Source organism: Misgurnus anguillicaudatus, chromosome 2, assembly GCF_027580225.2.
Source record: "Misgurnus anguillicaudatus chromosome 2, ASM2758022v2, whole genome shotgun sequence".
Taxonomy (NCBI): Eukaryota; Metazoa; Chordata; class Actinopteri; order Cypriniformes; family Cobitidae; genus Misgurnus; species Misgurnus anguillicaudatus.
In genome coordinates this window covers 46,186,460-46,212,006 of record NC_073338.2, presented here as the reverse complement: position 1 = coordinate 46,212,006, position 25,547 = coordinate 46,186,460, and the positions used below count along the sequence as shown (strand labels likewise).

The 25,547-nt window shown below is 37.2% G+C and overlaps 1 protein-coding gene across 1 annotated transcript; it reads right to left on the bottom strand.

The window, feature by feature from the left end:
- Nucleotides 1-3: 3 nt before the first annotated feature.
- On the bottom strand, nt 4-1,596 carry LOC141351477 (MAM domain-containing protein 2-like). Its single transcript, XM_073858381.1, has 4 exons — nt 1,346-1,596; nt 1,057-1,141; nt 799-933; nt 4-152 (listed from the first exon to the last, which is right to left on the bottom strand). The coding sequence occupies exons 1-4, from the start codon at nt 1,589-1,591 to the stop codon at nt 4-6; spliced, it is 615 nt and encodes a 204-aa protein (XP_073714482.1). The 5' UTR covers nt 1,592-1,596.
- Nucleotides 1,597-25,547: the final 23,951 nt, after the last annotated feature.

The window sequence follows — 25,547 nt, the reverse complement described above, 5'->3', positions numbered from 1 at the left end:
AAATCAGGACCCACTTCCTGTTGTGTGGTCAGAGGAGGGGCCAGTCATCAAAGAGGGGGTGGAGCCTGTGTGTCTTGTCCAATCAAAAGCATCAGTCGGCATCTGACTCCAAGCGCAGATATCACCGTCAAAATCACAGTTCAGGCTACAAACTGTTGAAAGAAAAAACGCAATCACCATTCCAAGTAGTTAACAGCAGTCTGCTTAACCAAGAATAGAAGGTCGGATTAATAGCCGTTTGGCCAAGACCCATTTATGTGGCTGAATGTACAGTAAATGGAAGAGAAAATGCATAAAGTGACAAGGTGTAAAAAGGCCTTTTATTGTCTGTTGGAATGTTAAAAAATGTTTATTGTTAAATAATGTCAAAAAATATAGTAAAAAAGCACGTTCTGAAAATGTAACTTTGCAACAGTGAAAAAGATGTCAAAATATTTAGGGAAATGAAAAGGCCAAGATTTTTTTCTTGCATTCCTACTATTTCAAACAACAGCACCTGTTACAATAAAAGTCTGATTTCTATAGACCCAGCTAACAGAAAAAAGTTTTAAAAACACTCAATGAGGTCTTTGATGCTGAATATAACACTGATCACCATAATGGTGACTTTAAATGAAACAAAGCATCAACATCTAAACATAATAAGTGAATTGTGTTTGTTTTCTAAATAAATATTTTTAAAAACATTCAGAAATAATGTTTTATAACATTTTTAAAATAATAAAAAAATTATATAGAAATATACATTTTTAACAGTGCTTAAAGTGCAGTCTGTGATATATTTATATCTATACATACCTGCACTTCCACCACCTGAGGTGGTAGTTGTTATGGGCGCAGTTGTGGTTTCGATGGGTCTGGTTGTAGTTGGGGTAGGTCTGGTTGTAGTTGGGATGGGTCCGGGTGGCAATGAGACTCCAGGGTTTGGTAAATCTGAAGAAAAAGTACAGCGTTTAACCAGATGTCAAGAACACTTTTGTTAAAGTTGCATGTGAGCAATCACTCTGTTAATTAAATGAAACAGAGTTTTATTAAAGCTCAAATGTAAAAACATACCATCACAGGTTCCTTTGTGTAGAGAGACATCATCAATGGAAACATCTGACAGGGATGTGCTTCCTCTACGTCCCTCAAAGATCACCTGAAAGATTGATCACATTTAAAGATTTTGACACATTTCTTCATACACCACACATAAATGATTTTAGCATAGTAACACATCATGTCCCATAAAACACTATGAACATTTACAGAAAAACTACAAGCCTGCTTTGATTAATTTAAAACATCACTGATGGGAGCATTATTTTGTTTATTTTTATGTAATCCTCAAACCTTCACTGACCTGAAACTTCCCTGTTGGTGTCAGGTCCACCCGTGCACGGTACCACATGTCTCCCTGGTTTTCTCTCTTCTTCCACACCTCTTTGGCCACATTTCCCTGCAGATGGTAGACGCTCAGTCCCATGGTGTTACCGGAACCGTACATGTGGTACCAAAACTGAAGACACTGATTTTGAATGTCAGTGCACTCTGAACTGATGATACGTGCCGTGTCACCATAACTAGCACTATCACCCTCGATGTACATGTAGAAACCACCTAGACATTTACATCAGGACAATCACTTTAGAAATCAACATAACAAATGTATCGATCGTTTTTCAGTAAAGAAATCAGGACCCACTTCCTGTTGTGTGGTCAGAGGAGGGGCCAGTCATCAAAGAGGGGGTGGAGCCTGTGTGTCTTGTCCAATCAAAAGCATCAGTCGGCATCTGACTCCAAGCGCAGATATCACCGTCAAAATCACAGTTCAGGCTACAAACTGTTGAAAGAAAAAACGCAATCACCATTCCAAGTAGTTAACAGCAGTCTGCTTAACCAAGAATAGAAGGTCGGATTAATAGCCGTTTGGCCAAGACTCATTTATGTGGCTGAATGTACAGTAAATGGAAGAGAAAATGCATAAAGTGACAAGGTGTAAAAAGGCCTTTTATTGTCTGTTGGAATGTTAAAAAATGTTTATTGTTAAATAATGTCAAAAAATATAGTAAAAAAGCACGTTCTGAAAATGTAACTTTGCAACAGTGAAAAAGATGTCAAAATATTTAGGGAAATGAAAAGGCCAAGATTTTTTTCTTGCATTCCTACTATTTCAAACAACAGCACCTGTTACAATAAAAGTCTGATTTCTATAGACCCAGCTAACAGAAAAAAGTTTTAAAAACACTCAATGAGGTCTTTGATGCTGAATATAACACTGATCACCATAATGGTGACTTTAAATGAAACAAAGCATCAACATCTAAACATAATAAGTGAATTGTGTTTGTTTTCTAAATAAATATTTTTTAAAAACATTCAGAAATAATGTTTTATAACATTTTTAAAATAATAAAAAATGATATAGAAATATAAATTTTTAACAGTGCTTAAAGTGCAGTCTGTGATATATTTATATCTATACATACCTGCACTTCCACCACCTGAGGTGGTAGTTGTTATGGGCGCAGTTGTGGTTTCGATGGGTCTGGTTGTAGTTGGGGTAGGTCTGGTTGTAGTTGGGATGGGTCCGGGTGGCAATGAGACTCCAGGGTTTGGTAAATCTGAAGAAAATACAGGGTTTAACCAGATGTCAAGAACACTTTTGTTAAAGTTGCATGTGAGCAATCACTCTGTTAATTAAGTGGACAGAGTTTTTTTAAAGCTCAAATGTAAAAACATACCATCACAGGTTCCTTTGTGTAGAGAGACATCATCAATGGAAACATCTGACAGGGATGTGCTTCCTCTACGTCCCTCAAAGATCACCTAAAAGATTGATCACATTTAAAGATTTTGACACATTTCTTCATACACCACACATAAATGATTTTAGCATAGTAACACATCATGTCCCATAAAACACTATGAACATTTACAGAAAAACTACAAGCCTGCTTTGATTAATTTAAAACATCACTGATGGGAGCATTATTTTGTTTATTTTTATGTAATCCTCAAACCTTCACTGACCTGAAACTTCCCTGTTGGTGTCAGGTCCACCCGTGCACGGTACCACATGTCTCCCTGGTTTTCTCTCTTCTTCCACACCTCTTTGGCCACATTTCCCTGCAGATGGTAGACGCTCAGTCCCATGGTGTTACCGGAACCGTACATGTGGTACCAAAACTGAAGACACTGATTTTGAATGTCAGTGCACTCTGAACTGATGATACGTGCCGTGTCACCATAACTAGCACTATCACCCTCGATGTACATGTAGAAACCACCTAGACATTTACATCAGGACAATCACTTTAGAAATCAACATAACAAATGTATCGATCGTTTTTCAGTAAAGAAATCAGGACCCACTTCCTGTTGTGTGGTCAGAGGAGGGGCCAGTCATCAAAGAGGGGGTGGAGCCTGTGTGTCTTGTCCAATCAAAAGCATCAGTCGGCATCTGACTCCAAGCGCAGATATCACCGTCAAAATCACAGTTCAGGTTACAAACTGTTGAAAGAAAAAACGCAATCACCATTCCAAGTAGTTAACAGCAGTCTGCTTAACCAAGAATAGAAGGTCGGATTAATAGCCGTTTGGCCAAGACCCATTTATGTGGCTGAATGTACAGTAAATGGAAGAGAAAATGCATAAAGTGACAAGGTGTAAAAAGGCCTTTTATTGTCTGTTGGAATGTTAAAAAATGTTTATTGTTAAATAATGTCAAAAAATATAGTAAAAAAGCACGTTCTGAAAATGTAACTTTGCAACAGTGAAAAAGATGTCAAAATATTTAGGGAAATGAAAAGGCCAAGATTTTTTTCTTGCATTCCTACTATTTCAAACAACAGCACCTGTTACAATAAAAGTCTGATTTCTATAGACCCAGCTAACAGAAAAAAGTTTTAAAAACACTCAATGAGGTCTTTGATGCTGAATATAACACTGATCACCATAATGGTGACTTTAAATGAAACAAAGCATCAACATCTAAACATAATAAGTGAATTGTGTTTGTTTTCTAAATAAATATTTTTTAAAAACATTCAGAAATAATGTTTTATAACATTTTTAAAATAATAAAAAAATTATATAGAAATATACATTTTTAACAGTGCTTAAAGTGCAGTCTGTGATATATTTATATCTATACATACCTGCACTTCCACCACCTGAGGTGGTAGTTGTTATGGGCGCAGTTGTGGTTTCGATGGGTCTGGTTGTAGTTGGGGTAGGTCTGGTTGTAGTTGGGATGGGTCCGGGTGGCAATGGGTCTGTTAAATCTGAAGAAAAAGTACAGCGTTTAACCAGATGTCAAGAACACTTTTGTTAAAGTTGCATGTGAGCAATCACTCTTTTAATTAAGTGGACAGAGTTTTATTAAAGCTCAAATGTAGAAACATACCATCACAGGTTCCTTTGTGTAGAGAGACATCATCAATGGAAACATCTGACAGGGATGTGCTTCCTCTACGTCCCTCAAAGATCACCTGAAAGATTGATCACATTTAAAGATTTTGACACATTTCTTCATATACCACACATAAATGATTTTTAGGACCGTAGCACATCATGTCCCATAAAACACTATGAACATTTACAGAAAAACTACAAGCCTGCTTTGGTTACTTTAAAACATCACTGATGGGAGCATTATTTTGTTTATTTTTATGTAATCCTCAAACCTTCACTGACCTGAAACTTCCCTGTTGGTGTCAGGTCCACCCGTGCACGGTACCACATGTCTCCCTGGTTTTCTCTCTTCTTCCACACCTCTTTGGCCACATTTCCCTGCAGATGGTAGACGCTCAGTCCCATGGTGTTACCGGAACCGTACATGTGGTACCAAAACTGAAGACACTGATTTTGAATGTCAGTGCACTCTGAACTGATGATACGTGCCGTGTCACCATAACTAGCACTATCACCCTCGATGTACATGTAGAAACCACCTAGACATTTACATCAGGACAATCACTTTAGAAATCAACATAACAAATGTATCGATCGTTTTTCAGTAAAGAAATCAGGACCCACTTCCTGTTGTGTGGTCAGAGGAGGGGCCAGTCATCAAAGAGGGGGTGGAGCCTGTGTGTCTTGTCCAATCAAAAGCATCAGTCGGCATCTGACTCCAAGCGCAGATATCACCGTCAAAATCACAGTTCAGGCTACAAACTGTTGAAAGAAAAAACGCAATCACCATTCCAAGTAGTTAACAGCAGTCTGCTTAACCAAGAATAGAAGGTCGGATTAATAGCCGTTTGGCCAAGACCCATTTATGTGGCTGAATGTACAGTAAATGGAAGAGAAAATGCATAAAGTGACAAGGTGTAAAAAGGCCTTTTATTGTCTGTTGGAATGTTAAAAAATGTTTATTGTTAAATAATGTCAAAAAAATATATAGTAAAAAAGCACGTTCTGAAAATGTAACTTTGCAACAGTGAAAAAGATGTCAAAATATTTAGGGAAATGAAAAGGCCAAGATTTTTTTCTTGCATTCCTACTATTTCAAACAACAGCACCTGTTACAATAAAAGTCTGATTTCTATAGACCCAGCTAACAGAAAAAAGTTTTAAAAACACTCAATGAGGTCTTTGATGCTGAATATAACACTGATCACCATAATGGTGACTTTAAATGAAACAAAGCATCAACATCTAAACATAATAAGTGAATTGTGTTTGTTTTCTAAATAAATATTTTTTAAAAACATTCAGAAATAATGTTTTATAACATTTTTAAAATAATAAAAAATTATATAGAAATATAAATTTTTAACAGTGCTTAAAGTGCAGTCTGTGATATATTTATATCTATACATACCTGCACTTCCACCACCTGAGGTGGTAGTTGTTATGGGCGCAGTTGTGGTTTCGATGGGTCTGGTTGTAGTTGGGGTAGGTCTGGTTGTAGTTGGGATGGGTCCGGGTGGCAATGAGACTCCAGGGTTTGGTAAATCTGAAGAAAATACAGGGTTTAACCAGATGTCAAGAACACTTTTGTTAAAGTTGCATGTGAGCAATCACTCTGTTAATTAAATGAAACAGAGTTTTTTTAAAGCTCAAATGTAAAAACATACCATCACAGGTTCCTTTGTGTAGAGAGACATCATCAATGGAAACATCTGACAGGGATGTGCTTCCTCTACGTCCCTCAAAGATCACCTAAAAGATTGATCACATTTAAAGATTTTGACACATTTCTTCATACACCACACATAAATGATTTTAGCATAGTAACACATCATGTCCCATAAAACACTATGAACATTTACAGAAAAACTACAAGCCTGCTTTGATTAATTTAAAACATCACTGATGGGAGCATTATTTTGTTTATTTTTATGTAATCCTCAAACCTTCACTGACCTGAAACTTCCCTGTTGGTGTCAGGTCCACCCGTGCACGGTACCACATGTCTCCCTGGTTTTCTCTCTTCTTCCACACCTCTTTGGCCACATTTCCCTGCAGATGGTAGACGCTCAGTCCCATGGTGTTACCGGAACCGTACATGTGGTACCAAAACTGAAGACACTGATTTTGAATGTCAGTGCACTCTGAACTGATGATACGTGCCGTGTCACCATAACTAGCACTATCACCCTCGATGTACATGTAGAAACCACCTAGACATTTACATCAGGACAATCACTTTAGAAATCAACATAACAAATGTATCGATCGTTTTTCAGTAAAGAAATCAGGACCCACTTCCTGTTGTGTGGTCAGAGGAGGGGCCAGTCATCAAAGAGGGGGTGGAGCCTGTGTGTCTTGTCCAATCAAAAGCATCAGTCGGCATCTGACTCCAAGCGCAGATATCACCGTCAAAATCACAGTTCAGGCTACAAACTGTTGAAAGAAAAAACGCAATCACCATTCCAAGTAGTTAACAGCAGTCTGCTTAACCAAGAATAGAAGGTCGGATTAATAGCCGTTTGGCCAAGACCCATTTATGTGGCTGAATGTACAGTAAATGGAAGAGAAAATGCATAAAGTGACAAGGTGTAAAAAGGCCTTTTATTGTCTGTTGGAATGTTAAAAAATGTTTATTGTTAAATAATGTCAAAAAATATAGTAAAAAAGCACGTTCTGAAAATGTAACTTTGCAACAGTGAAAAAGATGTCAAAATATTTAGGGAAATGAAAAGGCCAAGATTTTTTTCTTGCATTCCTACTATTTCAAACAACAGCACCTGTTACAATAAAAGTCTGATTTCTATAGACCCAGCTAACAGAAAAAAGTTTTAAAAACACTCAATGAGGTCTTTGATGCTGAATATAACACTGATCACCATAATGGTGACTTTAAATGAAACAAAGCATCAACATCTAAACATAATAAGTGAATTGTGTTTGTTTTCTAAATAAATATTTTTTAAAAACATTCAGAAATAATGTTTTATAACATTTTTAAAATAATAAAAAATGATATAGAAATATACATTTTTAACAGTGCTTAAAGTGCAGTCTGTGATATATTTATATCTATACATACCTGCACTTCCACCACCTGAGGTGGTAGTTGTTATGGGCGCAGTTGTGGTTTCGATGGGTCTGGTTGTAGTTGGGGTAGGTCTGGTTGTAGTTGGGATGGGTCCGGGTGGCAATGAGACTCCAGGGTTTGGTAAATCTGAAGAAAATACAGGGTTTAACCAGATGTCAAGAACACTTTTGTTAAAGTTGCATGTGAGCAATCACTCTGTTAATTAAATGAAACAGAGTTTTTTTAAAGCTCAAATGTAAAAACATACCATCACAGGTTCCTTTGTGTAGAGAGACATCATCAATGGAAACATCTGACAGGGATGTGCTTCCTCTACGTCCCTCAAAGATCACCTAAAAGATTGATCACATTTAAAGATTTTGACACATTTCTTCATACACCACACATAAATGATTTTAGCATAGTAACACATCATGTCCCATAAAACACTATGAACATTTACAGAAAAACTACAAGCCTGCTTTGATTAATTTAAAACATCACTGATGGGAGCATTATTTTGTTTATTTTTATGTAATCCTCAAACCTTCACTGACCTGAAACTTCCCTGTTGGTGTCAGGTCCACCCGTGCACGGTACCACATGTCTCCCTGGTTTTCTCTCTTCTTCCACACCTCTTTGGCCACATTTCCCTGCAGATGGTAGACGCTCAGTCCCATGGTGTTACCGGAACCGTACATGTGGTACCAAAACTGAAGACACTGATTTTGAATGTCAGTGCACTCTGAACTGATGATACGTGCCGTGTCACCATAACTAGCACTATCACCCTCGATGTACATGTAGAAACCACCTAGACATTTACATCAGGACAATCACTTTAGAAATCAACATAACAAATGTATCGATCGTTTTTCAGTAAAGAAATCAGGACCCACTTCCTGTTGTGTGGTCAGAGGAGGGGCCAGTCATCAAAGAGGGGGTGGAGCCTGTGTGTCTTGTCCAATCAAAAGCATCAGTCGGCATCTGACTCCAAGCGCAGATATCACCGTCAAAATCACAGTTCAGGCTACAAACTGTTGAAAGAAAAAACGCAATCACCATTCCAAGTAGTTAACAGCAGTCTGCTTAACCAAGAATAGAAGGTCGGATTAATAGCCGTTTGGCCAAGACCCATTTATGTGGCTGAATGTACAGTAAATGGAAGAGAAAATGCATAAAGTGACAAGGTGTAAAAAGGCCTTTTATTGTCTGTTGGAATGTTAAAAAATGTTTATTGTTAAATAATGTCAAAAAAAAAAATATAGTAAAAAAGCACGTTCTGAAAATGTAACTTTGCAACAGTGAAAAAGATGTCAAAATATTTAGGGAAATGAAAAGGCCAAGATTTTTTTCTTGCATTCCTACTATTTCAAACAACAGCACCTGTTACAATAAAAGTCTGATTTCTATAGACCCAGCTAACAGAAAAAAGTTTTAAAAACACTCAATGAGGTCTTTGATGCTGAATATAACACTGATCACCATAATGGTGACTTTAAATGAAACAAAGCATCAACATCTAAACATAATAAGTGAATTGTGTTTGTTTTCTAAATAAATATTTTTTAAAAACATTCAGAAATAATGTTTTATAACATTTTTAAAATAATAAAAAAATTACATAGAAATATACATTTTTAACAGTGCTTAAAGTGCAGTCTGTGATATATTTATATCTATACATACCTGCACTTCCACCACCTGAGGTGGTAGTTGTTATGGGCGCAGTTGTGGTTTCGATGGGTCTGGTTGTAGTTGGGGTAGGTCTGGTTGTAGTTGGGATGGGTCCGGGTGGCAATGAGACTCCAGGGTTTGGTAAATCTGAAGAAAATACAGGGTTTAACCAGATGTCAAGAACACTTTTGTTAAAGTTGCATGTGAGCAATCACTCTGTTAATTAAATGAAACAGAGTTTTTTTAAAGCTCAAATGTAAAAACATACCATTACAGTTTCCTCTGTGTAGAGAGACATCATCAATGGAAACATCTGACAGGGATGTGCTTCCTCTACGTCCCTCAAAGATCACCTAAAAGATTGATCACATTTAAAGATTTTGACACATTTCTTCATACACCACACATAAATGATTTTAGCATAGTAACACATCATGTCCCATAAAACACTATGAACATTTACAGAAAAACTACAAGCCTGCTTTGATTAATTTAAAACATCACTGATGGGAGCATTATTTTGTTTATTTTTATGTAATCCTCAAACCTTCACTGACCTGAAACTTCCCTGTTGGTGTCAGGTCCACCCGTGCACGGTACCACATGTCTCCCTGGTTTTCTCTCTTCTTCCACACCTCTTTGGCCACATTTCCCTGCAGATGGTAGACGCTCAGTCCCATGGTGTTACCGGAACCGTACATGTGGTACCAAAACTGAAGACACTGATTTTGAATGTCAGTGCACTCTGAACTGATGATACGTGCCGTGTCACCATAACTAGCACTATCACCCTCGATGTACATGTAGAAACCACCTAGACATTTACATCAGGACAATCACTTTAGAAATCAACATAACAAATGTATCGATCGTTTTTCAGTAAAGAAATCAGGACCCACTTCCTGTTGTGTGGTCAGAGGAGGGGCCAGTCATCAAAGAGGGGGTGGAGCCTGTGTGTCTTGTCCAATCAAAAGCATCAGTCGGCATCTGACTCCAAGCGCAGATATCACCGTCAAAATCACAGTTCAGGCTACAAACTGTTGAAAGAAAAAACGCAATCACCATTCCAAGTAGTTAACAGCAGTCTGCTTAACCAAGAATAGAAGGTCGGATTAATAGCCGTTTGGCCAAGACCCATTTATGTGGCTGAATGTACAGTAAATGGAAGAGAAAATGCATAAAGTGACAAGGTGTAAAAAGGCCTTTTATTGTCTGTTGGAATGTTAAAAAATGTTTATTGTTAAATAATGTCAAAAAAAATATATAGTAAAAAAGCACGTTCTGAAAATGTAACTTTGCAACAGTGAAAAAGATGTCAAAATATTTAGGGAAATGAAAAGGCCAAGATTTTTTTCTTGCATTCCTACTATTTCAAACAACAGCACCTGTTACAATAAAAGTCTGATTTCTATAGACCCAGCTAACAGAAAAAAGTTTTAAAAACACTCAATGAGGTCTTTGATGCTGAATATAACACTGATCACCATAATGGTGACTTTAAATGAAACAAAGCATCAACATCTAAACATAATAAGTGAATTGTGTTTGTTTTCTAAATAAATATTTTTTAAAAACATTCAGAAATAATGTTTTATAACATTTTTAAAATAATAAAAAAATTACATAGAAATATACATTTTTAACAGTGCTTAAAGTGCAGTCTGTGATATATTTATATCTATACATACCTGCACTTCCACCACCTGAGGTGGTAGTTGTTATGGGCGCAGTTGTGGTTTCGATGGGTCTGGTTGTAGTTGGGGTAGGTCTGGTTGTAGTTGGGATGGGTCCGGGTGGCAATGAGACTCCAGGGTTTGGTAAATCTGAAGAAAATACAGGGTTTAACCAGATGTCAAGAACACTTTTGTTAAAGTTGCATGTGAGCAATCACTCTGTTAATTAAATGAAACAGAGTTTTTTTAAAGCTCAAATGTAAAAACATACCATTACAGGTTCCTCTGTGTAGAGAGACATCATCAATGGAAACATCTGACAGGGATGTGCTTCCTCTACGTCCCTCAAAGATCACCTAAAAGATTGATCACATTTAAAGATTTTGACACATTTCTTCATACACCACACATAAATGATTTTAGCATAGTAACACATCATGTCCCATAAAACACTATGAACATTTACAGAAAAACTACAAGCCTGCTTTGATTAATTTAAAACATCACTGATGGGAGCATTATTTTGTTTATTTTTATGTAATCCTCAAACCTTCACTGACCTGAAACTTCCCTGTTGGTGTCAGGTCCACCCGTGCACGGTACCACATGTCTCCCTGGTTTTCTCTCTTCTTCCACACCTCTTTGGCCACATTTCCCTGCAGATGGTAGACGCTCAGTCCCATGGTGTTACCGGAACCGTACATGTGGTACCAAAACTGAAGACACTGATTTTGAATGTCAGTGCACTCTGAACTGATGATACGTGCCGTGTCACCATAACTAGCACTATCACCCTCGATGTACATGTAGAAACCACCTAGACATTTACATCAGGACAATCACTTTAGAAATCAACATAACAAATGTATCGATCGTTTTTCAGTAAAGAAATCAGGACCCACTTCCTGTTGTGTGGTCAGAGGAGGGGCCAGTCATCAAAGAGGGGGTGGAGCCTGTGTGTCTTGTCCAATCAAAAGCATCAGTCGGCATCTGACTCCAAGCGCAGATATCACCGTCAAAATCACAGTTCAGGCTACAAACTGTTGAAAGAAAAAACGCAATCACCATTCCAAGTAGTTAACAGCAGTCTGCTTAACCAAGAATAGAAGGTCGGATTAATAGCCGTTTGGCCAAGACCCATTTATGTGGCTGAATGTACAGTAAATGGAAGAGAAAATGCATAAAGTGACAAGGTGTAAAAAGGCCTTTTATTGTCTGTTGGAATGTTAAAAAATGTTTATTGTTAAATAATGTCAAAAAAAATATATAGTAAAAAAGCACGTTCTGAAAATGTAACTTTGCAACAGTGAAAAAGATGTCAAAATATTTAGGGAAATGAAAAGGCCAAGATTTTTTTCTTGCATTCCTACTATTTCAAACAACAGCACCTGTTACAATAAAAGTCTGATTTCTATAGACCCAGCTAACAGAAAAAAGTTTTAAAAACACTCAATGAGGTCTTTGATGCTGAATATAACACTGATCACCATAATGGTGACTTTAAATGAAACAAAGCATCAACATCTAAACATAATAAGTGAATTGTGTTTGTTTTCTAAATAAATATTTTTTAAAAACATTCAGAAATAATGTTTTATAACATTTTTAAAATAATAAAAAAATTACATAGAAATATACATTTTTAACAGTGCTTAAAGTGCAGTCTGTGATATATTTATATCTATACATACCTGCACTTCCACCACCTGAGGTGGTAGTTGTTATGGGCGCAGTTGTGGTTTCGATGGGTCTGGTTGTAGTTGGGGTAGGTCTGGTTGTAGTTGGGATGGGTCCGGGTGGCAATGAGACTCCAGGGTTTGGTAAATCTGAAGAAAATACAGGGTTTAACCAGATGTCAAGAACACTTTTGTTAAAGTTGCATGTGAGCAATCACTCTGTTAATTAAATGAAACAGAGTTTTTTTAAAGCTCAAATGTAAAAACATACCAATACAGTTTCCTCTGTGTAGAGAGACATCATCAATGGAAACATCTGACAGGGATGTGCTTCCTCTACGTCCCTCAAAGATCACCTGAAAGATTGATCACATTTAAAGATTTTGACACATTTCTTCATACACCACACATAAATGATTTTAGCATAGTAACACATCATGTCCCATAAAACACTATGAACATTTACAGAAAAACTACAAGCCTGCTTTGATTAATTTAAAACATCACTGATGGGAGCATTATTTTGTTTATTTTTATGTAATCCTCAAACCTTCACTGACCTGAAACTTCCCTGTTGGTGTCAGGTCCACCCGTGCACGGTACCACATGTCTCCCTGGTTTTCTCTCTTCTTCCACACCTCTTTGGCCACATTTCCCTGCAGATGGTAGACGCTCAGTCCCATGGTGTTACCGGAACCGTACATGTGGTACCAAAACTGAAGACACTGATTTTGAATGTCAGTGCACTCTGAACTGATGATACGTGCCGTGTCACCATAACTAGCACTATCACCCTCGATGTACATGTAGAAACCACCTAGACATTTACATCAGGACAATCACTTTAGAAATCAACATAACAAATGTATCGATCGTTTTTCAGTAAAGAAATCAGGACCCACTTCCTGTTGTGTGGTCAGAGGAGGGGCCAGTCATCAAAGAGGGGGTGGAGCCTGTGTGTCTTGTCCAATCAAAAGCATCAGTCGGCATCTGACTCCAAGCGCAGATATCACCGTCAAAATCACAGTTCAGGCTACAAACTGTTGAAAGAAAAAACGCAATCACCATTCCAAGTAGTTAACAGCAGTCTGCTTAACCAAGAATAGAAGGTCGGATTAATAGCCGTTTGGCCAAGACCCATTTATGTGGCTGAATGTACAGTAAATGGAAGAGAAAATGCATAAAGTGACAAGGTGTAAAAAGGCCTTTTATTGTCTGTTGGAATGTTAAAAAACTGTTTATTGTTAAATAATGTCAAAAAAAAATATATAGTAAAAAAGCACGTTCTGAAAATGTAACTTTGCAACAGTGAAAAAGATGTCAAAATATTTAGGGAAATGAAAAGGCCAAGATTTTTTTCTTGCATTCCTACTATTTCAAACAACAGCACCTGTTACAATAAAAGTCTGATTTCTATAGACCCAGCTAACAGAAAAAAGTTTTAAAAACACTCAATGAGGTCTTTGATGCTGAATATAACACTGATCACCATAATGGTGACTTTAAATGAAACAAAGCATCAACATCTAAACATAATAAGTGAATTGTGTTTGTTTTCTAAATAAATATTTTTTAAAAACATTCAGAAATAATGTTTTATAACATTTTTAAAATAATAAAAAAATTACATAGAAATATACATTTTTAACAGTGCTTAAAGTGCAGTCTGTGATATATTTATATCTATACATACCTGCACTTCCACCACCTGAGGTGGTAGTTGTTATGGGCGCAGTTGTGGTTTCGATGGGTCTGGTTGTAGTTGGGGTAGGTCTGGTTGTAGTTGGGATGGGTCCGGGTGGCAATGAGACTCCAGGGTTTGGTAAATCTGAAGAAAATACAGGGTTTAACCAGATGTCAAGAACACTTTTGTTAAAGTTGCATGTGAGCAATCACTCTGTTAATTAAATGAAACAGAGTTTTTTTAAAGCTCAAATGTAAAAACATACCATTACAGTTTCCTCTGTGTAGAGAGACATCATCAATGGAAACATCTGACAGGGATGTGCTTCCTCTACGTCCCTCAAAGATCACCTAAAAGATTGATCACATTTAAAGATTTTGACACATTTCTTCATACACCACACATAAATGATTTTAGCATAGTAACACATCATGTCCCATAAAACACTATGAACATTTACAGAAAAACTACAAGCCTGCTTTGATTAATTTAAAACATCACTGATGGGAGCATTATTTTGTTTATTTTTATGTAATCCTCAAACCTTCACTGACCTGAAACTTCCCTGTTGGTGTCAGGTCCACCCGTGCACGGTACCACATGTCTCCCTGGTTTTCTCTCTTCTTCCACACCTCTTTGGCCACATTTCCCTGCAGATGGTAGACGCTCAGTCCCATGGTGTTACCGGAACCGTACATGTGGTACCAAAACTGAAGACACTGATTTTGAATGTCAGTGCACTCTGAACTGATGATACGTGCCGTGTCACCATAACTAGCACTATCACCCTCGATGTACATGTAGAAACCACCTAGACATTTACATCAGGACAATCACTTTAGAAATCAACATAACAAATGTATCGATCGTTTTTCAGTAAAGAAATCAGGACCCACTTCCTGTTGTGTGGTCAGAGGAGGGGCCAGTCATCAAAGAGGGGGTGGAGCCTGTGTGTCTTGTCCAATCAAAAGCATCAGTCGGCATCTGACTCCAAGCGCAGATATCACCGTCAAAATCACAGTTCAGGCTACAAACTGTTGAAAGAAAAAACGCAATCACCATTCCAAGTAGTTAACAGCAGTCTGCTTAACCAAGAATAGAAGGTCGGATTAATAGCCGTTTGGCCAAGACCCATTTATGTGGCTGAATGTACAGTAAATGGAAGAGAAAATGCATAAAGTGACAAGGTGTAAAAAGGCCTTTTATTGTCTGTTGGAATGTTAAAAAATGTTTATTGTTAAATAATGTCAAAAAAAAAATATATAGTAAAAAAGCACGTTCTGAAAATGTAACTTTGCAACAGTGAAAAAGATGTCAAAATATTTAGGGAAATGAAAAGGCCAAGATTTTTTTCTTGCATTCCTACTATTTCAAACAACAGCACCTGTTACAATAAAAGTCTGATTTCTATAGACCCAGCTAACAGAAAAAAGTTTTAAAAACACTCAATGAGGTCTTTGATGCTGAATATAACACTGATCACCATAATGGTGACTTTAAATGAAACAAAGCATCAACATCTAAACATAATAAGTGAATTGTGTTTGTTTTCTAAATAAATATTTTTTAAAAACATTCAGAAATAATGTTTTATAACATTTTTAAAATAATAAAAAAATTACATAGAAATATACATTTTTAACAGTGCTTAAAGTGCAGTCTGTGATATATTTATATCTATACATACCTGCACTTCCACCACCTGAGGTGGTAGTTGTTATGGGCGCAGTTGTGGTTTCGATGGGTCTGGTTGTAGTTGGGGTAGGTCTGGTTGTAGTTGGGATGGGTCCGGGTGGCAATGAGACTCCAGGGTTTGGTAAATCTGAAGAAAATACAGGGTTTAACCAGATGTCAAGAACACTTTTGTTAAAGTTGCATGTGAGCAATCACTCTGTTAATTAAATGAAACAGAGTTTTTTTAAAGCTCAAATGTAAAAACATACCATTACAGTTTCCTCTGTGTAGAGAGACATCATCAATGGAAACATCTGACAGGGATGTGCTTCCTCTACGTCCCTCAAAGATCACCTAAAAGATTGATCACATTTAAAGATTTTGACACATTTCTTCATACACCACACATAAATGATTTTAGCATAGTAACACATCATGTCCCATAAAACACTATGAACATTTACAGAAAAACTACAAGCCTGCTTTGATTAATTTAAAACATCACTGATGGGAGCATTATTTTGTTTATTTTTATGTAATCCTCAAACCTTCACTGACCTGAAACTTCCCTGTTGGTGTCAGGTCCACCCGTGCACGGTACCACATGTCTCCCTGGTTTTCTCTCTTCTTCCACACCTCTTTGGCCACATTTCCCTGCAGATGGTAGACGCTCAGTCCCATGGTGTTACCGGAACCGTACATGTGGTACCAAAACTGAAGACACTGATTTTGAATGTCAGTGCACTCTGAACTGATGATACGTGCCGTGTCACCATAACTAGCACTATCACCCTCGATGTACATGTAGAAACCACCTAGACATTTACATCAGGACAATCACTTTAGAAATCAACATAACAAATGTATCGATCGTTTTTCAGTAAAAAAATCAGGACCCACTTCCTGTTGTGTGGTCAGAGGAGGGGCCAGTCATCAAAGAGGGGGTGGAGCCTGTGTGTCTTGTCCAATCAAAAGCATCAGTCGGCATCTGACTCCAAGCGCAGATATCACCGTCAAAATCACAGTTCAGGCTACAAACTGTTGAAAGAAAAAACGCAATCACCATTCCAAGTAGTTAACAGCAGTCTGCTTAACCAAGAATAGAAGGTCGGATTAATAGCCGTTTGGCCAAGACCCATTTATGTGGCTGAATGTACAGTAAATGGAAGAGAAAATGCATAAAGTGACAAGGTGTAAAAAGGCCTTTTATTGTCTGTTGGAATGTTAAAAAATGTTTATTGTTAAATAATGTCAAAAAAATATATATAGTAAAAAAGCACGTTCTGAAAATGTAACTTTGCAACAGTGAAAAAGATGTCAAAATATTTAGGGAAATGAAAAGGCCAAGATTTTTTTCTTGCATTCCTACTATTTCAAACAACAGCACCTGTTACAATAAAAGTCTGATTTCTATAGACCCAGCTAACAGAAAAAAGTTTTAAAAACACTCAATGAGGTCTTTGATGCTGAATATAACACTGATCACCATAATGGTGACTTTAAATGAAACAAAGCATCAACATCTAAACATAATAAGTGAATTGTGTTTGTTTTCTAAATAAATATTTTTTAAAAACATTCAGAAATAATGTTTTATAACATTTTTAAAATAATAAAAAAATTACATAGAAATATACATTTTTAACAGTGCTTAAAGTGCAGTCTGTGATATATTTATATCTATACATACCTGCACTTCCACCACCTGAGGTGGTAGTTGTTATGGGCGCAGTTGTGGTTTCGATGGGTCTGGTTGTAGTTGGGGTAGGTCTGGTTGTAGTTGGGATGGGTCCGGGTGGCAATGAGACTCCAGGGTTTGGTAAATCTGAAGAAAATACAGGGTTTAACCAGATGTCAAGAACACTTTTGTTAAAGTTGCATGTGAGCAATCACTCTGTTAATTAAATGAAACAGAGTTTTTTTAAAGCTCAAATGTAAAAACATACCATTACAGTTTCCTCTGTGTAGAGAGACATCATCAATGGAAACATCTGACAGGGATGTGCTTCCTCTACGTCCCTCAAAGATCACCTGAAAGATTGATCACATTTAAAGATTTTGACACATTTCTTCATACACCACACATAAATGATTTTAGCATAGTAACACATCATGTCCCATAAAACACTATGAACATTTACAGAAAAACTACAAGCCTGCTTTGATTAATTTAAAACATCACTGATGGGAGCATTATTTTGTTTATTTTTATGTAATCCTCAAACCTTCACTGACCTGAAACTTCCCTGTTGGTGTCAGGTCCACCCGTGCACGGTACCACATGTCTCCCTGGTTTTCTCTCTTCTTCCACACCTCTTTGGCCACATTTCCCTGCAGATGGTAGACGCTCAGTCCCATGGTGTTACCGGAACCGTACATGTGGTACCAAAACTGAAGACACTGATTTTGAATGTCAGTGCACTCTGAACTGATGATACGTGCCGTGTCACCATAACTAGCACTATCACCCTCGATGTACATGTAGAAACCACCTAGACATTTACATCAGGACAATCACTTTAGAAATCAACATAACAAATGTATCGATCGTTTTTCAGTAAAGAAATCAGGACCCACTTCCTGTTGTGTGGTCAGAGGAGGGGCCAGTCATCAAAGAGGGGGTGGAGCCTGTGTGTCTTGTCCAATCAAAAGCATCAGTCGGCATCTGACTCCAAGCGCAGATATCACCGTCAAAATCACAGTTCAGGCTACAAACTGTTGAAAGAAAAAACGCAATCACCATTCCAAGTAGTTAACAGCAGTCTGCTTAACCAAGAATAGAAGGTCGGATTAATAGCCGTTTGGCCAAGACCCATTTATGTGGCTGAATGTACAGTAAATGGAAGAGAAAATGCATAAAGTGACAAGGTGTAAAAAGGCCTTTTATTGTCTGTTGGAATGTTAAAAAATGTTTATTGTTAAATAATGTCAAAAAAAATATATAGTAAAAAAGCACGTTCTGAAAATGTAACTTTGCAACAGTGAAAAAGATGTCAAAATATTTAGGGAAATGAAAAGGCCAAGATTTTTTTCTTGCATTCCTACTATTTCAAACAACAGCACCTGTTACAATAAAAGTCTGATTTCTATAGACCCAGCTAACAGAAAAAAGTTTTAAAAACACTCAATGAGGTCTTTGATGCTGAATATAACACTGATCACCATAATGGTGACTTTAAATGAAACAAAGCATCAACATCTAAACATAATAAGTGAATTGTGTTTGTTTTCTAAATAAATATTTTTTAAAAACATTCAGAAATAATGTTTTATAACATTTTTAAAATAATAAAAAAATTACATAGAAATATACATTTTTAACAGTGCTTAAAGTGCAGTCTGTGATATATTTATATCTATACATACCTGCACTTCCACCACCTGAGGTGGTAGTTGTTATGGGCGCAGTTGTGGTTTCGATGGGTCTGGTTGTAGTTGGGGTAGGTCTGGTTGTAGTTGGGATGGGTCCGGGTGGCAATGAGACTCCAGGGTTTGGTAAATCTGAAGAAAATACAGGGTTTAACCAGATGTCAAGAACACTTTTGTTAAAGTTGCATGTGAGCAATCACTCTGTTAATTAAATGAAACAGAGTTTTTTTAAAGCTCAAATGTAAAAACATACCATTACAGTTTCCTCTGTGTAGAGAGACATCATCAATGGAAACATCTGACAGGGATGTGCTTCCTCTACGTCCCTCAAAGATCACCTAAAAGATTGATCACATTTAAAGATTTTGACACATTTCTTCATACACCACACATAAATGATTTTAGCATAGTAACACATCATGTCCCATAAAACACTATGAACATTTACAGAAAAACTACAAGCCTGCTTTGATTAATTTAAAACATCACTGATGGGAGCATTATTTTGTTTATTTTTATGTAATCCTCAAACCTTCACTGACCTGAAACTTCCCTGTTGGTGTCAGGTCCACCCGTGCACGGTACCACATGTCTCCCTGGTTTTCTCTCTTCTTCCACACCTCTTTGGCCACATTTCCCTGCAGATGGTAGACGCTCAGTCCCATGGTGTTACCGGAACCGTACATGTGGTACCAAAACTGAAGACACTGATTTTGAATGTCAGTGCACTCTGAACTGATGATACGTGCCGTGTCACCATAACTAGCACTATCACCCTCGATGTACATGTAGAAACCACCTAGACATTTACATCAGGACAATCACTTTAGAAATCAACATAACAAATGTATCGATCGTTTTTCAGTAAAGAAATCAGGACCCACTTCCTGTTGTGTGGTCAGAGGAGGGGCCAGTCATCAAAGAGGGGGTGGAGCCTGTGTGTCTTGTCCAATCAAAAGCATCAGTCGGCATCTGACTCCAAGCGCAGATATCACCGTCAAAATCACAGTTCAGGCTACAAACTGTTGAAAGAAAAAACGCAATCACCATTCCAAGTAGTTAACAGCAGTCTGCTTAACCAAGAATAGAAGGTCGGATTAATAGCCGTTTGGCCAAGACCCATTTATGTGGCTGAATGTACAGTAAATGGAAGAGAAAATGCATAAAGTGACAAGGTGTAAAAAGGCCTTTTATTGTCTGTTGGAATGTTAAAAAATGTTTATTGTTAAATAATGTCAAAAAAAAAATATATAGTAAAAAAGCACGTTCTGAAAATGTAACTTTGCAACAGTGAAAAAGATGTCAAAATATTTAGGGAAATGAAAAGGCCAAGATTTTTTTCTTGCATTCCTACTATTTCAAACAACAGCACCTGTTACAATAAAAGTCTGATTTCTATAGACCCAGCTAACAGAAAAAAGTTTTAAAAACACTCAATGAGGTCTTTGATGCTGAATATAACACTGATCACCATAATGGTGACTTTAAATGAAACAAAGCATCAACATCTAAACATAATAAGTGAATTGTGTTTGTTTTCTAAATAAATATTTTTTAAAAACATTCAGAAATAATGTTTTATAACATTTTTAAAATAATAAAAAAATTACATAGAAATATACATTTTTAACAGTGCTTAAAGTGCAGTCTGTGATATATTTATATCTATACATACCTGCACTTCCACCACCTGAGGTGGTAGTTGTTATGGGCGCAGTTGTGGTTTCGATGGGTCTGGTTGTAGTTGGGGTAGGTCTGGTTGTAGTTGGGATGGGTCCGGGTGGCAATGAGACTCCAGGGTTTGGTAAATCTGAAGAAAATACAGGGTTTAACCAGATGTCAAGAACACTTTTGTTAAAGTTGCATGTGAGCAATCACTCTGTTAATTAAATGAAACAGAGTTTTTTTAAAGCTCAAATGTAAAAACATACCATTACAGTTTCCTCTGTGTAGAGAGACATCATCAATGGAAACATCTGACAGGGATGTGCTTCCTCTACGTCCCTCAAAGATCACCTAAAAGATTGATCACATTTAAAGATTTTGACACATTTCTTCATACACCACACATAAATGATTTTAGCATAGTAACACATCATGTCCCATAAAACACTATGAACATTTACAGAAAAACTACAAGCCTGCTTTGATTAATTTAAAACATCACTGATGGGAGCATTATTTTGTTTATTTTTATGTAATCCTCAAACCTTCACTGACCTGAAACTTCCCTGTTGGTGTCAGGTCCACCCGTGCACGGTACCACATGTCTCCCTGGTTTTCTCTCTTCTTCCACACCTCTTTGGCCACATTTCCCTGCAGATGGTAGACGCTCAGTCCCATGGTGTTACCGGAACCGTACATGTGGTACCAAAACTGAAGACACTGATTTTGAATGTCAGTGCACTCTGAACTGATGATACGTGCCGTGTCACCATAACTAGCACTATCACCCTCGATGTACATGTAGAAACCACCTAGACATTTACATCAGGACAATCACTTTAGAAATCAACATAACAAATGTATCGATCGTTTTTCAGTAAAGAAATCAGGACCCACTTCCTGTTGTGTGGTCAGAGGAGGGGCCAGTCATCAAAGAGGGGGTGGAGCCTGTGTGTCTTGTCCAATCAAAAGCATCAGTCGGCATCTGACTCCAAGCGCAGATATCACCGTCAAAATCACAGTTCAGGCTACAAACTGTTGAAAGAAAAAACGCAATCACCATTCCAAGTAGTTAACAGCAGTCTGCTTAACCAAGAATAGAAGGTCGGATTAATAGCCGTTTGGCCAAGACCCATTTATGTGGCTGAATGTACAGTAAATGGAAGAGAAAATGCATAAAGTGACAAGGTGTAAAAAGGCCTTTTATTGTCTGTTGGAATGTTAAAAAATGTTTATTGTTAAATAATGTCAAAAAAAAAATATAGTAAAAAAGCACGTTCTGAAAATGTAACTTTGCAACAGTGAAAAAGATGTCAAAATATTTAGGGAAATGAAAAGGCCAAGATTTTTTTCTTGCATTCCTACTATTTCAAACAACAGCACCTGTTACAATAAAAGTCTGATTTCTATAGACCCAGCTAACAGAAAAAAGTTTTAAAAACACTCAATGAGGTCTTTGATGCTGAATATAACACTGATCACCATAATGGTGACTTTAAATGAAACAAAGCATCAACATCTAAACATAATAAGTGAATTGTGTTTGTTTTCTAAATAAATATTTTTTAAAAACATTCAGAAATAATGTTTTATAACATTTTTAAAATAATAAAAAAAATATATAGAAATATACATTTTTAACAGTGCTTAAAGTGCAGTCTGTGATATATTTATATCTATACATACCTGCACTTCCACCACCTGAGGTGGTAGTTGTTATGGGCGCAGTTGTGGTTTCGATGGGTCTGGTTGTAGTTGGGGTAGGTCTGGTTGTAGTTGGGATGGGTCCGGGTGGCAATGAGACTCCAGGGTTTGGTAAATCTGAAGAAAATACAGGGTTTAACCAGATGTCAAGAACACTTTTGTTAAAGTTGCATGTGAGCAATCAGTCTGTTAATTAAATGAAACAGAGTTTTTTTAAAGCTCAAATGTAAAAACATACCAATACAGTTTCCTCTGTGTAGAGAGACATCATCAATGGAAACATCTGACAGGGATGTGCTTCCTCTACGTCCCTCAAAGATCACCTGAAAGATTGATCACATTTAAAGATTTTGACACATTTCTTCATACACCACACATAAATGATTTTAGCATAGTAACACATCATGTCCCATAAAACACTATGAACATTTACAGAAAAACTACAAGCCTGCTTTGATTAATTTAAAACATCACTGATGGGAGCATTATTTTGTTTATTTTTATGTAATCCTCAAACCTTCACTGACCTGAAACTTCCCTGTTGGTGTCAGGTCCACCCGTGCACGGTACCACATGTCTCCCTGGTTTTCTCTCTTCTTCCACACCTCTTTGGCCACATTTCCCTGCAGATGGTAGACGCTCAGTCCCATGGTGTTACCGGAACCGTACATGTGGTACCAAAACTGAAGACACTGATTTTGAATGTCAGTGCACTCTGAACTGATGATACGTGCCGTGTCACCATAACTAGCACTATCACCCTCGATGTACATGTAGAAACCACCTAGACATTTACATCAGGACAATCACTTTAGAAATCAACATAACAAATGTATCGATCGTTTTTCAGTAAAGAAATCAGGACCCACTTCCTGTTGTGTGGTCAGAGGAGGGGCCAGTCATCAAAGAGGGGGTGGAGCCTGTGTGTCTTGTCCAATCAAAAGCATCAGTCGGCATCTGACTCCAAGCGCAGATATCACCGTCAAAATCACAGTTCAGGCTACAAACTGTTGAAAGAAAAAACGCAATCACCATTCCAAGTAGTTAACAGCAGTCTGCTTAACCAAGAATAGAAGGTCGGATTAATAGCCGTTTGGCCAAGACCCATTTATGTGGCTGAATGTACAGTAAATGGAAGAGAAAATGCATAAAGTGACAAGGTGTAAAAAGGCCTTTTATTGTCTGTTGGAATGTTAAAAAATGTTTATTGTTAAATAATGTCAAAAAAAATATATAGTAAAAAAGCACGTTCTGAAAATGTAACTTTGCAACAGTGAAAAAGATGTCAAAATATTTAGGGAAATGAAAAGGCCAAGATTTTTTTCTTGCATTCCTACTATTTCAAACAACAGCACCTGTTACAATAAAAGTCTGATTTCTATAGACCCAGCTAACAGAAAAAAGTTTTAAAAACACTCAATGAGGTCTTTGATGCTGAATATAACACTGATCACCATAATGGTGACTTTAAATGAAACAAAGCATCAACATCTAAACATAATAAGTGAATTGTGTTTGTTTTCTAAATAAATATTTTTTAAAAACATTCAGAAATAATGTTTTATAACATTTTTAAAATAATAAAAAAATTACATAGAAATATACATTTTTAACAGTGCTTAAAGTGCAGTCTGTGATATATTTATATCTATACATACCTGCACTTCCACCACCTGAGGTGGTAGTTGTTATGGGCGCAGTTGTGGTTTCGATGGGTCTGGTTGTAGTTGGGGTAGGTCTGGTTGTAGTTGGGATGGGTCCGGGTGGCAATGAGACTCCAGGGTTTGGTAAATCTGAAGAAAATACAGGGTTTAACCAGATGTCAAGAACACTTTTGTTAAAGTTGCATGTGAGCAATCACTCTGTTAATTAAATGAAACAGAGTTTTTTTAAAGCTCAAATGTAAAAACATACCAATACAGTTTCCTCTGTGTAGAGAGACATCATCAATGGAAACATCTGACAGGGATGTGCTTCCTCTACGTCCCTCAAAGATCACCTGAAAGATTGATCACATTTAAAGATTTTGACACATTTCTTCATACACCACACATAAATGATTTTAGCATAGTAACACATCATGTCCCATAAAACACTATGAACATTTACAGAAAAACTACAAGCCTGCTTTGATTAATTTAAAACATCACTGATGGGAGCATTATTTTGTTTATTTTTATGTAATCCTCAAACCTTCACTGACCTGAAACTTCCCTGTTGGTGTCAGGTCCACCCGTGCACGGTACCACATGTCTCCCTGGTTTTCTCTCTTCTTCCACACCTCTTTGGCCACATTTCCCTGCAGATGGTAGACGCTCAGTCCCATGGTGTTACCGGAACCGTACATGTGGTACCAAAACTGAAGACACTGATTTTGAATGTCAGTGCACTCTGAACTGATGATACGTGCCGTGTCACCATAACTAGCACTATCACCCTCGATGTACATGTAGAAACCACCTAGACATTTACATCAGGACAATCACTTTAGAAATCAACATAACAAATGTATCGATCGTTTTTCAGTAAAGAAATCAGGACCCACTTCCTGTTGTGTGGTCAGAGGAGGGGCCAGTCATCAAAGAGGGGGTGGAGCCTGTGTGTCTTGTCCAATCAAAAGCATCAGTCGGCATCTGACTCCAAGCGCAGATATCACCGTCAAAATCACAGTTCAGGCTACAAACTGTTGAAAGAAAAAACGCAATCACCATTCCAAGTAGTTAACAGCAGTCTGCTTAACCAAGAATAGAAGGTCGGATTAATAGCCGTTTGGCCAAGACCCATTTATGTGGCTGAATGTACAGTAAATGGAAGAGAAAATGCATAAAGTGACAAGGTGTAAAAAGGCCTTTTATTGTCTGTTGGAATGTTAAAAAATGTTTATTGTTAAATAATGTCAAAAAAAATATATAGTAAAAAAGCACGTTCTGAAAATGTAACTTTGCAACAGTGAAAAA

Excerpts from the sequence above, each read along its gene's own strand:
- LOC141351477 (XM_073858381.1), bottom strand. The coding sequence starts at position 1,591 with ATGTACATCGAGGGTGATAGTGCTAGTTATGGTGACACGGCACGTATC. Across the intron at positions 1,142-1,345 it reads CACCAACAGGGAAGTTTCAG|GTGATCTTTGAGGGACGTAG; the intron begins GTCAGTGAAGGT and ends TCAATCTTTCAG. Across the intron at positions 934-1,056 it reads ACACAAAGGAACCTGTGATG|ATTTACCAAACCCTGGAGTC; the intron begins GTATGTTTTTAC and ends CTTTTTCTTCAG.